The sequence below is a fragment of the Nelumbo nucifera genome, chromosome 1 (assembly GCF_055504915.1).
Source record: "Nelumbo nucifera cultivar China Antique chromosome 1, China Antique-T2T, whole genome shotgun sequence".
Classification (NCBI taxonomy): domain Eukaryota; kingdom Viridiplantae; phylum Streptophyta; class Magnoliopsida; order Proteales; family Nelumbonaceae; genus Nelumbo; species Nelumbo nucifera.
This window is the reverse complement of record NC_142649.1, coordinates 214,855,385-214,872,084: the sequence shown is the minus strand read 5'-3', so window position 1 is coordinate 214,872,084 and position 16,700 is coordinate 214,855,385. Positions and strand designations below refer to the sequence as shown.

The 16,700-nt window shown below is 34.7% G+C and overlaps 1 protein-coding gene across 2 annotated transcripts; it reads left to right on the top strand.

Annotated features, from left to right (window-relative positions):
• The first annotated feature begins 10,426 nt into the window (after positions 1 to 10,426).
• Positions 10,427 to 11,871, top strand: LOC104604686 (putative 6-phosphogluconolactonase 4, chloroplastic). Of its 2 annotated transcripts, XM_010269151.3 has the most exons (3): positions 10,427 to 10,872; positions 10,990 to 11,125; positions 11,213 to 11,871. In XM_010269151.3, the coding sequence occupies exons 1-3, from the start codon at positions 10,508 to 10,510 to the stop codon at positions 11,675 to 11,677; spliced, it is 966 nt and encodes a 321-aa protein (XP_010267453.1). In that variant the 5' UTR covers positions 10,427 to 10,507; the 3' UTR covers positions 11,678 to 11,871. The 2 variants fall into 2 exon arrangements, with proteins under 2 accessions (XP_010267453.1, XP_019054532.1); XM_019198987.2 differs by having other exon boundaries at positions 10,448 to 10,872; positions 10,990 to 11,871.
• Positions 11,872 to 16,700: the final 4,829 nt, after the last annotated feature.

Sequence of the window (16,700 nt, the reverse complement as noted above, 5' to 3'; positions counted from 1 at the left end):
TTGAATGCTAGTGAGTAAAATAATCATGCGTACCTTTGCCTTGGGGCTTTATGTCCTTATATAATGGAATAGTCGTGGGACTTACGAAAGAGCTCTGGGATCTCCGAGCTGTGCGGATAAGATTTGTTCCATTTTTGAAGGAGAGCAATGTGTTGATAAGGTTTATCATCTACCTCCGATTCAGGCGGAGCTAGGATGAGTCTCATCGTGATCCGAGAAATTCGGGGTCCATTGGGGAAGCCTTTAGAGTTGATTACATGGCGTTTCGACTCTTTAGCTCAGAACTGGTACTTCAGTTCTTTAGTCCCAAACTTGATTGGGTGTCGAGGTGTCTCTACGCCGAGGTAGTTTTTGGGCCGAGGTGACTGAACATCCGAGCTCCGAATGTTGTGGGCCGAGTTTAATTGACTGAATTGTCACCCCTCGAGCAGATCGAGTCTACATGTCCCCTTCTTACTAGGTCGTGCCAAATCACCCTTCATCACTTTACATATAATATAAAATGTTTATATTTTAAACCATATTTTTGACATAAATATTTAAATTCTTGTTTTCTTGCCCCTGAACTTTTTATATATATAATACAATTTCTAATTTTTGAAATATGAGTAGAAATAATATTCAAGACATCTTGAAGACATAAATTTAAGATGTGACATGCACATCTAATATGAAATAATTTACCATTTAAGCATGGTCTTAATTGAAATTTTAAAATATTTATTGCACAATCATTATTGTTGACATTATTAAAACTAATAGAAAATAATTTATTTTCTATTCCATAAGCATGCAAAGTATTTTAAATACTTGCAACAATAGCTGGGCCACTATGTGGCTATTGATCAAGTCTAGTAAAACTTAAAATTCTTTTATTCAAAAGCCAATTTTCATCAATGAAATGGTCGGTAACACAAATATAACTAATATTAAATTTGGATTATCAAAACATTTGAAGTAATTGCAACTTTAGAATTAAGATTTGCTAACAAAGAAATTAAAATTTGTTTATATGAATAAAAATTTTTTAAAGTATCATTTCTTATAGTATTCCTATAAACTTTTTTATATTGTGGGTTTATAAAACTACGCAACCATTTTTCTAGCTTTGGATCTTTAGCTAATATAAATGGTTTTTCTGCATATACAATATACTTAGCAAGTTCTTGTCTCATTTTTTCTTGTGAATATTTAAAAGTACCAAAACTACTCCCCCTCCTAATCTGTGTTTAGGTTGTTTCTCTCCCTTCATCTTCTTCTTTCTCATGTGTGAGCAGATGTCTGCTCAAATGACCTGTACCACCCTTGCTACAATAACTAAAGTCCTTCCTACATTTTTAGCAAATGGCCCTTTTCCCCTTCCCCTCAATATCCTCTACTTTGAAAATTTTCCAAACCGGGCTACTCAACTTAGAGGCCCTCCTTTTTTCCTTAGTATCAATACCAGGGGTGAAAGTTCCACTTCCATCAACATCAATCGCATTAGTGCTAACACTATCATGATGCGATTGAATATCATCAATGGTGACCATATTGGGGAATCGGTTTTCAGAATAGCCGACCATTTTTTTTTTAATTCTAAAAAGATAAAAATTAATCTAATTCAACTTACCCAGATTGCGGGTTCAAAATCCCAACTTGATTTCAACAGTTGAAGCCTTTCAACGTCCAAGCCTCCCAAATTGAGATACTTAAGCTAGTTAAGTAAGCCTTCTTCTTGTGGAAAGTTGAAACTTCAATAAAGTTGAGACTTGAGAATTTGAGAATGCAGAATTAGACAATCAGTTAATCAGAATTATTCAGATTGCAGAGAATTGAGAATGTATGAGTATGAGAGAGAGAGAGAAGAGATTAAGAGAATTTTTGAATTAGTGTGATGAGAATGGTGGAGGATAGGTCTATTTATAGGAATTGAACATAAATCAATTGCTCAAAAATACCAAAAAAACTAGCTGTTATTTAGTTGTTGGGAGGGATATTTTGGTCATTGTAAAGTTATTTATAACTTTACCCAAAAAGCCCCCCTAAACTAGTTGTTATATAGTTGTTGGGGGCATTTATGTCATTTTTTCAACCCCCATAAGCAAAACACACAAATACCCCCTTGATATGGCTGTTTATAGCTATTGAGGGGGTATTTTTGTAACCCCCCCCAAAAAGCTGAAACTAGCCGTTGGGCCCCTTTGGGGGGGGGGGGGGGGCAACAGCTATATTCCGGGTGGGCCATGCCATGGGTTGGGCCATGCTAGCACGTAGGCTGCGAGCGACACGACACGAGCTGTCGTGTCGTGCTGTGCAAGCCCATGGGCCTCGAACCCTCAGCCCAGCACGGTACAGACCTTCGTGCCGGGTTAGTCCAAAATCGTGCCAGGCTGCAGGTGGCACAACCCGATTTACACCTCTAGGAGGAAGGCCACCAAGGACTCTTGTTAGGAAGCTCTAGAGCAATAAAAACAATAATGAGAAAGGAAATGAGGGAGGAGATGGATTGAGATTCAATGTTTGTTAGAGCTTTATGGAAATTGAAGTTGAAGGATAAGCCTTTTTCCCCTTTAGAGATGATAAAAAAGATAACAACATCCTTGTCACAGGAAAGACTAAAGAGGTCAAAAAAAAGAGAGGCAAAGGGGTTGTTGTCCTAGACAAACATCTGTCCAGAATTTTATACAATTAGCATTCTCTACTCTATATCTAAAAAGGTACAAAAATATCAAAATAAGTCCCTATACCTTTCCAAGGTGTTGTTGTCCAACCCAACCATTTCTATTCATGTTTTAAAGGAATAGACTCTCCTGTTTTAAAGGGAATATCCAAAACCATTTACCAGGAAAGCAATGTTTCTCTCCAAGATATGCCCTAAACCAATACCTCCTTCTAGCTTTGGTTTGCACACCTCCTTCCAATTTAATAAATGATTTCTCCAATCACCTCCACCATCCCAAAATAAGTTCATTTGCAATTTTTCTAATTGATTCTTCACTTTGACCAAAATCTTAAAGGCAGATAAAAAGTGGGAAGGTAGATTAGATAATGTAGCTTTAATGAGAGTGAGTCTACCTCGTTTAAAGAGACAATTTCTTTTCCACCCATCCAGTATTCTTTCACATCTTTTAAGAACATGATCCCAAAAGCTAGTGGATCTAGGATTTCCACCTAGAGGTAGCTCCATATACTTAATTGGCCAATTTTCCACTTTGTAGTCTAGAATGCTTCTAAACTCTTTTACCTTTGCCTGAGAAAGATTAATTCCCATGATGCTGCTTTTAACCATGTTACATTCAAGACCCGTAACTGCCTTGAAGCACTTTAGAATTCTTCTTAGATTTTTAAGAGATCTCGTATTATGTTGAGTCTTTGCCACCACTTCTCTAATTACTTCCTTAAACCCTCCCCCAAAAGGCTAGTTAGTTTATAGTCCTTGATCTCCAATGCTCCTTTTTTCAGAACCAACTTGATGAAAGTAGAGTTATTACCTTTGTTAACCTTTTGCCATCTTGTAGAAATCTTCAAACACTTCTAACAAATCATTTTGATATAACTTCCTTGATCTCTTCTTCACTAAAGCTTCTTTCCAGCCAACTTCTACTTAGATATAAGAGAGCCAACCCAGTTCATTCTCTCAAAGATGGACTCCAACTTCTATTTGTTGTGTGAAGATTTTTAAAGAAAGTAATTATCACATCTCTAATTTCTATCAAGTTATTGAATTGTCGCGTTTTAAAGTTCGGGGACCAAAGTGGCACTAGACTCAAAGTATAGGGTAGTAATCAGAAATTTTCCCTTTATAATATTTTATTAATTCTCTTTAATTGACATCTTTGACTCTGTGTAATCCTCTTGTGTTCAACTTTCAGCTTCCATGAACACTGAGAATCACTCAGTTCATGAGCACCAAGTTTTGGACCATTCAGTTATATTGGATTCTAATTAAGTTTAGGACATTTCGGTTATGCCTTGACATGGCGATGGTAGATCCAAACCCAAAGGAAGCCTGTGGGGAAGAGCCCGCAACTTGATTAGCCTCTCAGCACATGTACTTGTATTGAACTCCACGATCTAGCCTAGTCTTCATATCTTTGCAATCCTCGATGATGTTCCTCATACTCCATGGGGGCCCTATCCGACCATTTAGGCACATTTGAAATGGAATAAAAATCTCTTCTAAGACTAATCCAAAACCAGATGCAACTTTTCTTGAATCCCGAGGGATTTGGTTGCAGGGCCACATGCTGATTTATAATTAAAAACAACCAACCTTCTCTAGGGCTTTTTACATAAAAAATGGTGAAGTATAACCATTTAACAAAATCAGATGCATTAAAAAAAATAACCAAAAGAGTGAGCGGGAGAGGTTTTCCTTTTTTTTAGACTAAAATACTCCCAACTCCTACTCATTACCATTGTTCGTTGACTACCATCAAAAACAGGGAAAAGGGATGAACGGCTTGGATTTGCATTTCATAAGCTACCATTCAAAATGGAGAGAGAAGGACGAAGAACGGCTTGGGTTTGCATCTCATAAGCAATAAGTTGTGTTCTTTGGCGCAGAAGAAGAGAAAGAAATGAAGCTTAAAAATTAAAATGCACTTGAGCATCAGTAGGGGACGAACTAGCTTTGTTAGTTCTCTCTTTTCCCCTTAAATCTCAATCATTTTAAGACAAAAATTAAATAGAAGAAGATACATGTAAAAATGGAAGAAAAGAAACTAGAAAAATAGTAAAATAGCTTAGATTACAGTTACCTATTCGAAATATCTATGATTGTGGTTGTAGGGGAGGTTTCAGATGCTTTTGATTTTTGGGTTAGTGGTTTTCAAGTAGCAACAACTTTAGCGGAATACTAGTAGGAGATTGGGAGAAACGAAACGAGCTCAGACAAATCTCACTGGTTGGCAGAGGATGTAAACTCTGATGAACGCTACAATGAACTCTAATGCAATTTTGGTAGGGATGCAAATGGATCGGATCGGATTAGAATCAGGGTATATTTGAATTTGATCCGACACTATTCATGTCGGATCCGATTCGACTCAAAGATTCAGTCAGATCTGATAGGATTTGACTTGAATTCAAATCTTATCGGATCTTTGGATCTGATTTGATCCAACTTGTTTTCTTAAAAAATTAATAAATTATTAAAAGAAAAAATAAAATATACCAATTTAAATAAAGAAAAAACAAAAGTACATGTATTTTTTAATTATTTTCATCATGTATACACATTTTTATAAAAAATAAATAATATAATAAATTTATAAAAATACAATATAAATAAATAAATAACATATATGTATATTTATATTTATATTTATATTTATAAATATATAACACATCGGGTCGAATCTTCTCGGATTAGATAGGGGTGATCCAAATTCGACCAAATAGGATCGGATCTCATATCGGATCGGGTTATGATCTGATCCATTTGCACCCCTAAATTTTGGCCTGAAAATGATTGATAAGTAGGGGTTTTAGATGAGATTTTATCACAAGTTGTCTGCCTTCGAACAAAATGATGATCAGACGCTACTCAATTGGAGACGTGAAAACTAGGAGTAGGGAGGCCAAAGTAGAGAATCTTCTTTGTCATTTCATCGCTACAACGTGAGAAAGCGATGATAGTCATTTAGTCAGTTTTAGATATGGATTTCTATTATAGTGATTCTCCTTTACTTATTCTTCAGAGAGAGAGAGAGAGAGAGAGAGATTGAGAGAAAGGTCTGCAAGAAGACTGTCGTTGCCAAAAGTTGCAACGACAATGGTTAGTTAACCAAAGTGGCCATGAAAAACAGGGGAAGGGAGTAGGGAAGAAAGAGGGAATGAGAGAGAATGACTGAATGAGAGGAATCGATAAAAAAGAGGGAAGAGAGAGAGAGAGAGAGAGAGAGAGAGGGAGAGATGTGGAGGGGGTTGCCGTTGTCGAGAGGTAGAAGATGAATATTGTTTAGAGAGATATTGAATGGAGGGAGACGAAGAACAGTGGCATGAAGGAGGTGAAGTTAAGAAAGGACAAGTTGGTCCAAAAAAGTTAATTTTTGTCTTGTTCAATGTTTTTGCAATATTTTTGGAAACATATCTGATTTTGCCGATTCATCAAACTTTAAAACAAGGAAGTCTAGAAATTTTCTCCTTTTTTAAATTTTTTTAATCCATGTCATTTTTTGAAACTATCAATTAGAAACTCTACTTTTCCCAAAAAAATCTTCCTAAAATCTCTCTCTCTCTCTCCCACATGTTCTAATAACCTAAACAAGGGAAGTTGTCAAAAACTCACCATGAGTTTTCAGCATTTCTCTTAAACTCACCATGTCAGTAAGTTTTTATTTTCCAAAACTCACCTTCCATTAGTGCACCGTTAATATTTCTTAACAGAGGTGTCCATGTCAGCATAAATAACAATTTTTATGACCAAATCACCCTTAAATGGCGAGTTAGAGGAAAATGGTCTTTTTCATTTTTCAATTTTTTTTACATTTTTAGTATTTTGTTATAATTTATGCTTTTTTTTTACATTTTTCTATTTTCTACCATCTATAAAATTTCCTGTAATTTTGTTATTTATTTGCAATTTCTATGTTTTTCTATAATTTTGGTCTACAACTTTTATTTTTCTGATTTTGTTTTTCAATTTCTATAGTTTCTATAATTTCAAAATAATTTTTATTTTGTGTGCAATTTCTATAATTTTTTTATATTTTTTATATTTTTTGTAATTTCTATGTTTTTATGTATTTTATATTTGAAAATATTTTTTGAACTTTTTCTTTTTTTTTATGTTTAAATATTAAAATATATGTATATATTTTATATTTTTCTATGAAGGTTAAAATGGTAATATATTAACAGTCGTTAGTCTCTTTAATGTCAATAATGACATGTTGAGTTTTAGACATTTTAAAATGCTATGGTGAATTTAAGAGAAATGCTGAAAACTCATGGTGAATTTTTGACAATTTCCCTCTAAACAATCTAATATCCTAAAATTTCTCCTAAACAACCTCCCCCACTATCCCTAACTTTCTCCTAAGTTATCTTTAATTTAGTAGAGAGTTTCTCTCCTAAATTATATCTAATTCTTATTTATCTTCTCCCCCACTTTTTATCTACATCTATCTAAAGAAAGTTTGAATTAAAAAATTTAAGAATTATTTAAATATTCTAACAAAATTATATAATAACTTTAAAATATTTATTAAAAATATAAAAAATAATTATAATCAATTTAATAATATTCATATCATTAATAATTATATATTTTTACAAAAATCATCATGAAATTATGTACAAACAATATAAATTATGATTTTCTGGATTATTCAATCTAAATGTTATTCAAATAATAAAAATCTAACATTAAAAATGAAATATTATTTAAATATTTTAATAACTAAATATCTTAAATAACAAAGTATTAAAATTAATATTTTAATTTAAATAGTTACTAAATAACTTTCAATTATAATAAGTAGATTAAGATTTTAAATATTTAGTTAAATAACTAAATAGTTTAAATAACGAAATATTTAACATAACTAGATTTTAAATAGTTAAAATAACAAAATTATGTATTAATAGTACTATAATTTTATGGATTATTAAATTCAACAAGTAATTAATATTTTATAATTTAAATAATGATATTATTTCAATAAATAAATAATATTGTAAATAACTAATTTCATTTATACCAATTAATAATTCTAGAAAATAACTTTCAAAAAATTATTGTTTATTAATAATAATTTTAAAAACTTAATTTTCATATATTATATATTTATCTATACTAAAATTAATATTTATTGTATTTTAGTAATTATTTATTGTTTTTTGTGATAAATATATTTTCAATAATTATGTATAATCTAATTTTTTTTGTTATTTAATAGAAAATTTTCAATAATTATTGGAGTTTAAATTACTGTTATTTAGCTTTTAAAATTTAATTTATTGTGTGTTTTCACTATAAATTTTTAATAATTATTGGAGATTAAACTATTGTTCACAGGTTGGTTCAGTTCAGTTGTAGGTTGTTTGGCCAACCAAATTGACATAGTAAGGTTGGGGGGTTGGTCACTTAGGTTTTATCGGTTTGGTTGATCAGTTCAAATAGTTTAAACTTAAAAAATTAAATTTAAAAATCAAGTTTAAATTTTAAAAATTATAATGGAATTGTTAAAAAATAAATTTAAAAATTAAATTTATAATATAAACTATTTTAGCCTAAGAAATATTGAAATATTCCCACTTTCCTGTATTGAAAAAATATATTTAAAATATAAAATATTAATATATATCTATGGCCAGGTTGTTCGATTTTAATCAGTTTACAAATGGCTTAGTCGATCAACGATACCCATGAACTCATGACCCTACCCGATAATCTTGGATTTGGATGAGGTAAATGTCATATCAAATCAAATTTGAATGGCAAAGGTAGAATCCGATTAAAAATCGGATAGAACTTGGATTCACCCCCATGTGATCCGATAAAAATCCAAGTCCGATATATTTATAAATATAAATATATTTTATATTATATACTTTTATACATTAATGGAATAGATAAAATTTCTAAGGGGTAAATGAGGAATTATGTTCCTCAAACCCCTAGTCGGCCATCTCTAAAATCCTAAACCCTCACTCGACACTTCAATAGTCGACATTTTCTTCTCACTTCTCCTCTCTTGTCGTCACCTAACTCATCTTGCCATTTGCCAAGTTGTCGTTGTTCTCTCCTCTCTCAACTCTCACTCTCTACAACAACCAAGTCGTCGTCGCCATTCCTTTCTCACCTTGGCTTTCTTCTTGACCATAGAACTCTCATGTACTGTTTTCTTCTTGACCATTTATTCTGAATAAATTATAGATTATTTAAATTTTTTGAAATAAAAATTTAAAATTTACAGATTATAGAATTGTTTCAAAACTTATGAGTAAAAATTAATGATTATAAATTTTGTTTTAATGATATACCATTCAACAATTGTGACCATTCAACCGCTGAAATAGGTAGCTTTAATCGAAGTTGGATTAAAATCTGAAGTCCAAAAAATCCGATCGGATTCGAACTCAAATTCCCTGCACATAACCCAATCGGATTTTGGATCAAAATCGGATGCAACCAACAACATGTCGAATTGAACTCAGATTTAGATGAATCTGATCCGATGATAGGCCTACAAATGGCCAAAGCGAAATTGATCCGACCCAGTCAGGTTGGGAACTGTTGAACCAAAGCTGACTGGAAATACTAGAAATTTGGTTGGTCAATTTCATTAGTTTGATTCAGAATAGCAATGGGGCGGGTGGGGATGAAGAGCCTCTCCCCATCCCTGTCCCCACAAAAATCCCAATCCTATATATATATATATATATAGGATCAGAATGAAAATTTCCCTGTCGGGCAGGGAGTCCTCTCCCCGTCCCTGCATTGTCCTTGCTAACAAGGATGAAAATTTCCCCATCTTCATCCCCATGAGGGAAAATCATCCCCATCTCCACCCATTCGGGACAAGTTCCCATGAGAATAGGGGAATGGAAAAAATTGCCATCCCTAAATTTGATAAACAATCTTATCTAAAATTAATTATTGTTATTTTTGTATTATAAACAAATTATTAAAAATAATATATAAAATATAAATAATTATTAATTTTTATATAAAATAATTGTATAATCTTAAATGTTTTATATTGTTTATCGTTAACTTAACAAATCACGAATTCCCACTACTTTTTTTTTTTGTAAAACGTCCCCTTCTCAAAAATCAAATGCTTCGCTTTTTTTTTCTATTTCTTTTTTCTTTTGAACTAAAGCTGATTGGAAATACTAGAAATTTGGTTGGTCAATTTCATTAGTTTGATTCAGAATAGCAACGGGGTGGGCGGGGATGAAGAGCCTCTCCCCATCCCCGTCCCCATGAAAATCTAGGATCGGGATGGAAATTTCCCCGTGGGGCAGGGAGTCCTCTCCCCGTCCCTACACCGTCCTTGTTAACAGGGATGAAAATTTCTCCATCTTCATCCCCATGAGGGAAAACCATCCCCATCTCCACCCTATTCAGGACAAATTCCCATGAGAATAGGGGAAATGGAGAAAATTGCCATCCCTAAATTTGATAAACAGTCTTATATAAAATTAATTATTGTTATTTTTGTATTATAAAAAAATTATATATAAAATATAAATAATATAATTTTAAATGTTTTGTATTGTTTATCGTTAACAGATCACGAATCCCCGCTACTTTTTTTTTTCGCAAAAAGTCCCCTTGTCAAAAATCAAACGTTTCGCTTTCTTTTTTTCTATTTCTTTTTTCTTTTGATGGATTCCCCCGTGACTCGATCCCAAGCCTCCATTACGGACCTTACCAACCAATCATCTGGTTGGCATATTGCCAAATGCCTCGTTAATACTTAATAGAGGCTTCTCGACCGGCGACGTAAGGTATGAAAAAGACCAAAAGGATTTGCGGTCACTGATTGCTATTTAAGGGTGTGGAATACGAATGGGTTATTTGTCAATTTCCGTTTCTTCGCGTGCATCATCCGTTGGACTCACACCTGTGCATCGTTCTTCCTACATTCCGGTCGTCCAGTCGTTGGTTCTCGCCAAAAGGCTCAAAACCCCTATTTGCTGGCTAAGAACGAAAGCAGTTTCCTTATCAGCCAGAGATCCGATCAGATTCAGGTCTGCCATGGCAGGAACGGCGACGACCGAGAAAGGGAAAGGGGACTTGCAGGTGTTCGAAAGTGAGGAAGATTTGTCAGTTTCTCTAGCTAAATATACCGCTGATTTATCAGAAAAGTTCATCCGAGAAAGAGGGGCTTTTACTGTGGTTTTATCCGGAGGTTCCTTGATTCAATCTCTTAGGTGAATACGCATATACGTTTTCCGTCTGTTTGCTGCCTCTCGCTTGTTTAAGCCTGATTACTGCACTTTTTCTTTTCCTTTTCCTAATGTTGTAATTACATGAAATTGAAACATTAGGAAATTGCTGGAATCTCCTTATCTTGAGTCTGTCGATTGGACGAAGTGGCATGTTTCTTGGGTGGATGAGAGGGTCGTGCCCAAGAATCATGAAGACAGTAACTATAAGCTCGCCTATGACGGTTTTCTATCAAAGGTACATAAAAAAAGGAAAAAAGAGAATGCAAGAGTTTCTGCTTTGCACTGCATTAGAAATTACATTTTTTGTACTTCTATATCGCAGGTCCCCATTCCTCCTGGTAATATCTATGCTATCAATGATACACTCACTGCTGAGGGTGCTGCTGATGATTACGAGGCCTGTCTTAAGCAGTTAGTCAATAACAAGGTAGTTGATCTGTCAGCAGCTAGTGGCTTTCCTAAATTTGATCTCATGCTTTTGGGCATGGGTCCGGATGGTCATGTGGCGTCTCTATTCCCCGGGCATCCTCTCGTCAATGAGAATAAACGATGGGTAACCTTCATCAAGGACTCTCCAAAGCCACCTCCAGAGAGAATAACTTATACTTTTCCAGTAATCAACTCGTCTGCAAGCATCGCCCTTGTTGTATGTGGATCTGGTAAAGCTGATGCTGTGCATAGAGCGCTTGGGAATCAGGAAAATTCTGATTTGCTGCCTGTTCAAATTGTTTCACCTGAAGGGAAGCTAACCTGGTTCCTGGACAAGCCTGCAGCTTCTAAACTGTAGGAACATTCATGTTAATAGTAGTGCGGGTTTGGCAAGATATTCAATAAATTATCTCTCATATGCCATATCCATCTTGAACTGGATGGATTTGTTTAGAGATTATGTGGTAATAAGATGTTTTCTTTGTAACTTATGAATATTGCGGACTTAATTTAGCCATGAGTGCAGTGAAGAAGGTTTTGGTTTACTGGATTCATTATGTGCATAGGGTGTAGCTAAATGTTCCCAACTCCTATTTCCACTCCCTTTCTATTTAATTTGTCATCTATATGCAAAATTGTGGTAGGATACAAGTTCTCCCACTTTCTCTTGGTTCATTTTTAAATTGAACTTCCTTTGTAATTGTAAGTTTTCCAATCCAATGACCATTTTTGAGCTACTCCCTAAAGGGAGGGGAGAATGCTTGAAAGCCTTGAGGAGGTATTGGAAAAACAACAACATATACTCTGAAAGACAGAGGAGAGGGCTTTAGCTCATGAAAGATTGATTCTTGCCTTTTTCTGCACATACCGACTGGTGAAGCTCAAGTTGCATGAGGTGCATTTGTTGTAATATCAATAACCTCAGATAACCCAATTAAGAGTAATGGGATAGCAATTGTTTGAATGAAGATATAGCTTATTATCAGGTACTGAATTTGTTGATATTACCATCCAAGTAGTTAAATTTTGTTTACTGTTGATCAGGAGTTCTGTGTAGAATGAGCACCTCCATGCCACTATAGGATTTATCATAGGCATTTCATATAATTTACCTGACTCAATATGATTGGGACAAGGCTTAGTTGGATTGAGTTGATTTTCCATATAAATTTACTGGGAAGAGGTAAGAAAAGGAAAGGCCTTAGCAGATTCTCTCTGGTAAGTTTTCATTTGGGTTGATCTGATTGATAGTTAATGGTTTGTTGCTAATCTTGGAAGTTTAAGTGGATTGCTGTCCTCTTGCGCACTTTCATTTTTTTCTCCTTTTAAGTAATTCATTAATCCTTTTGGTTGTTATACCATTGTCCTCCTTTAAGTAACTTCATCTCTTTCATTTCAAAATCATCTTAATAAGAAAACTGAACATTGGTGTATTATGGCATCCCGTAAAATTTTCCATCAGATTTGGGGCCCAACCATAGTTTTCAAGGCGCCAAGGCGAGGCTAGGCGACGGGGGGGGCATCTTGTCGCCTAGGCGATGGATTTTTTTATGTTGAAAACATAGATCCTAGGGTAGTTCCATAGGTACCATAACCATATTTCCTTAATAATTATTCATAATTTTCATAAAAAAGTATAAAGTTCATATTAAAGTATAGAAAATCAACATATTCATGAAAAGAAATAGAAGAAGGAAAATAAATTTCAAAAAATATAGGGGATGAAAGAAGAAGAAGAAGATGATGATGATGATCTGGCTTTCTTCTCTCTGGGGATTGGGGCAGTTGCAAGATTAGTATAGCATTGGAGGAGGTTGATGATAGTTTTGATCTGTTTGATATAGGCTCTTTGTTATTTGATGGATCAGTAGAAATTCTAGAGGCCTTTCTTGAACAAGAATGGAAAGAGTGTAATGAACAAGTATGGCTATGGAATTATTGTAATGAATCTGATTTATTGTAATGAACAAGTATGGCTACGGAAGTAGATTTGGGAGTTTGGTTCTGGAAAGCAGAGACAAGTAATAATATGTCTTCTAGGACATTCCCTGCCCAAGAAAATCTTCGTGAGTGCCTCAATTATCAATGGAAAACTTTATTAAAATGAGTAGGAATACCCCTGAAAGATGAATTACTAGCTCTTCTTTAGGGTCTAAAGCTAATATTCTCATTGGATTGGTCTGGTTTGATTGTGGAAAATGACTGCCAAGTTGTGAGTCGTCTCTCCTTAACAGAAGATGGTCCTTGGACCCTTGGTCCTATCATTAAAGAAGCAATATCTCTATCAGCAAAGTTGAACTGTAATTTCAGTTCAGGTGGATTCCTAGGGTAGGAAGTTGTCTGGTGTTGAACTGTAATTTCAGTTTAGGTGTAACTTGCAAGGGAGGATTTATTTATTTGTTTTGGCCGGTGGGGGGGGGAGTACCTGGCCCTGAGTCAAACTTATGAGGGTGTGATGTTTTTGTATTTTGTAGTAGCAGCAGCATAGTAGTGCATAGTTAGATGTATGATAAGCAAATTTTCTAATTATAACCAAAACAGGAGGTCCTCTAGTTATTTGAAGAAGCTTATGTATTTAAAAAGTTAATGGGTGTTGAGCCTAAATTAAATAAAGGAAGCAAGTTTTACATGAAACATCAATTGTACAATGGGAAACTGCCAAGCTGGTGATAGCCTGTATCCCAAATCTTCCAAAGCAATTGACAATATAAGGTGAGTGTCAGTATCATTAATTCTTGAACAGTTACAGGGTATAGCTCATTGATGGCATCAATTTTCTTATCCATCTTCCATTAGGGATATATGAGCTTTGGATGTCCAGAATCTCTTTTCCCCTTGGTGTAGCTCATAGATTTGCCCTATATATATCAGACACATAGCTGCCCTTTCTTGCAGAAAGAAGTATCCAATACGTGGTTACCTCACACTCAAAAAAAAAAAAAAAAAAAAAAAAGAAAGAAAGAAAGAAAGAGAAAAGTTTAGTTATCTCTAGTTCCTAAAAACGTACTCACTTCAAATGGTGTCTGACCCATTGCAAATGATGACCAACCTTTTAATTCAATTTCCTAATTTGAATAAAAGACTCACTGTTAAGATTTTCAATTCGTCAAATAAAAGACTCACTGTTCCAACTTCCTTGCTTCGCTTACCTCCACTCTTGACAAGACCCCTCTTTAGCTAGTGTTATGCATCTTCATTCTTCTTAATACAAGACATCTTTCATAAAAAAAGAAAAAAAAAAGATGAGATCCTCCTTTCTCTCCTTCCTCCCCATCCCCTTTTTTTCAAGGAGGTTTATGCATCTCTCTTTATGAACCACGCCTCACATCTTTGGGCAATGAAATGCCTTGTGTCACACCTCTATGTTTTAAAAGATTACTTCAAAGGCCACTTGTAGAATTAGGAATGAAAGATGTTTAACATCATATTAGTATTTGAAATAATGCGACTGGAAAGAAATCAAAAAAATTGAAAGTTCAACATGGTTGAATATGTTTTATATGTTTATTTTTATGTATTTAAATTTAAGCTAATGGAATTTTTAAAATATTTAGTTTAAAATTAAATTTTAATTTTTAATATTTTCTTATTTTATTTTGTTTTTTTTTTTTTTGTAAATTCTGTGCCTTGCTTCAAAAAGGAGCATGCAATGGCCTTTGTGCACTTTTTAAACATTGGTCTTGGTATCAACAAAATTTTAAGAATTTTAACCTATCAAAAAAATTAAGGATTTTAAATGTGTCTTTACTTGGGAAGTTGATTTGGAGGTTTGGTGTTGAAAAAGAAGAAGGTGGAGGAAGATAATAGCAACGGTTTAAACCGGAGATTGGACATCAAATGATCCCCTCCCCCCATTTTGTGGTACCTCTGTTTGGAAAGGTACTAACAAAATGGATAGGATCTGGCCAAGTTCTTGGCATGATAATTGGTGCACAGAGAGGCTCTTTGAGCAGATGTTCATGCAGCTCTTTAACTGGTTTGGACTTCCAGTTTTAGAAGACACCGCCATGACTGGGAGCTTGGGGAGGGGGGAGGGGGGTGGATATGCTTCAGGTCTTGAATGGGCAGGTCATTAGTGAGTGGCAGCAGGACAGTGGTGTTGGAAATGGGACAGCAGTTGGTTGTTCTCTGTCAGATCCTTTTCTAGGAAATCTAGACCTTCATGGCAAAGCAACTTCTCCTATAAGCCTATTTGGAAAACAACAGATAGCCTGATGAAAAGAGGCCTCCAGATCCATGACCAAGCCTGTGTGATGTGTGGTCAAGATCCTGAACAGATGGACCATCTGTTTATCCATCTCCCTGTGGCTCTTGGAATTTGGTTGCATTTCATCAGAGATGTAAAATTCTGTTGGGTTACTCATCGGACTGTTAGTGATCTACTTGCAGGTTGGCATATTTTGGGGACACGGAAAGACGATTTTGGTTTTGGCACCAGATGTTGTTATGTGGATTTTATGGAGTGAGAGGAATAACAGAGTTTTCAAGAACAAATAAAAGTCTGAGGAGGATCTCTCCTTTATTGCCAGTTTGTAGGCTTGGTTCCTGGGCTGCTACTACTTAGGAACTCTCCCATTAGTCTGTCTAATGGTTGAATTTTTTCTTTGTCCCCTAGGGGAGGTATCTGCTTGTGTCTGCCTTGTGTTGTTGTAATCTGTTGTAATTGTTTGTTTTTAGCTTAATAAAATTACTTTTTTTAAGTGACCTTTCTTGATATTTTAGTTCAATAATTATCAATGAGGGGGTATTGAAGAAGATTTCGCCCATAGGATTAGAGCAGGATGCATGAAAAAGAATTGCATGATTGGCATGAATCAATCAGGTCCAAAGGGAAGTTTATATGATAGATAACAAATTCTCATTCTATCACTACAAGAAATTTCCTATTTACCGGCGGTCGCGTGCAATGCTAGCAAATCCCAGCAACATCAATCAACAAATTTGCCCGCTCATGTTTTGAGTAGGGGCCGACGGTCAAATTTTAAGAGACCATATAACGTAACCACATGATGAGTCCCGAGACTCCTGGCGGTTTATTATTTTGAAAAAAAAAGAAAATAATAACCAATCGACCAATGAAATAGGGGTCCCGCCAAAACAGCTATGTTGAGCCAAAGGAGGGATTTGTTAAACGTAATGACGAATATCTCTCGCTGAAAATCATCCTTTCCTTGAATCTCGATGCCATATCTTTGTTCCTCCATTTAACTTATCAGTTGAGAAGTGTGAGAAGCCATGCATAGAGTTTGATTTCAAGAGAACTGTGGATGTGAGAGTGGAGATTTCAAGAGAACTGTGGATCGGTTGCGAATATCTGCTCAATTCAGAGAGAATGATTTGAAGCCGCGAACTTGTGAATAAAGATTTGAATTTGAAACTAG

What these genes read in the sequence shown, in the direction of transcription:
- LOC104604686 (XM_019198987.2), top strand. Translation starts at nt 10,508, where the DNA reads ATGGGTTATTTGTCAATTTCCGTTTCTTCGCGTGCATCATCCGTTGGA. An exon ending in TCCTTGATTCAATCTCTTAG is followed by an intron (nt 10,873 to 10,989) that starts GTGAATACGCAT and finishes TTGAAACATTAG; the next exon opens with GAAATTGCTGGAATCTCCTT.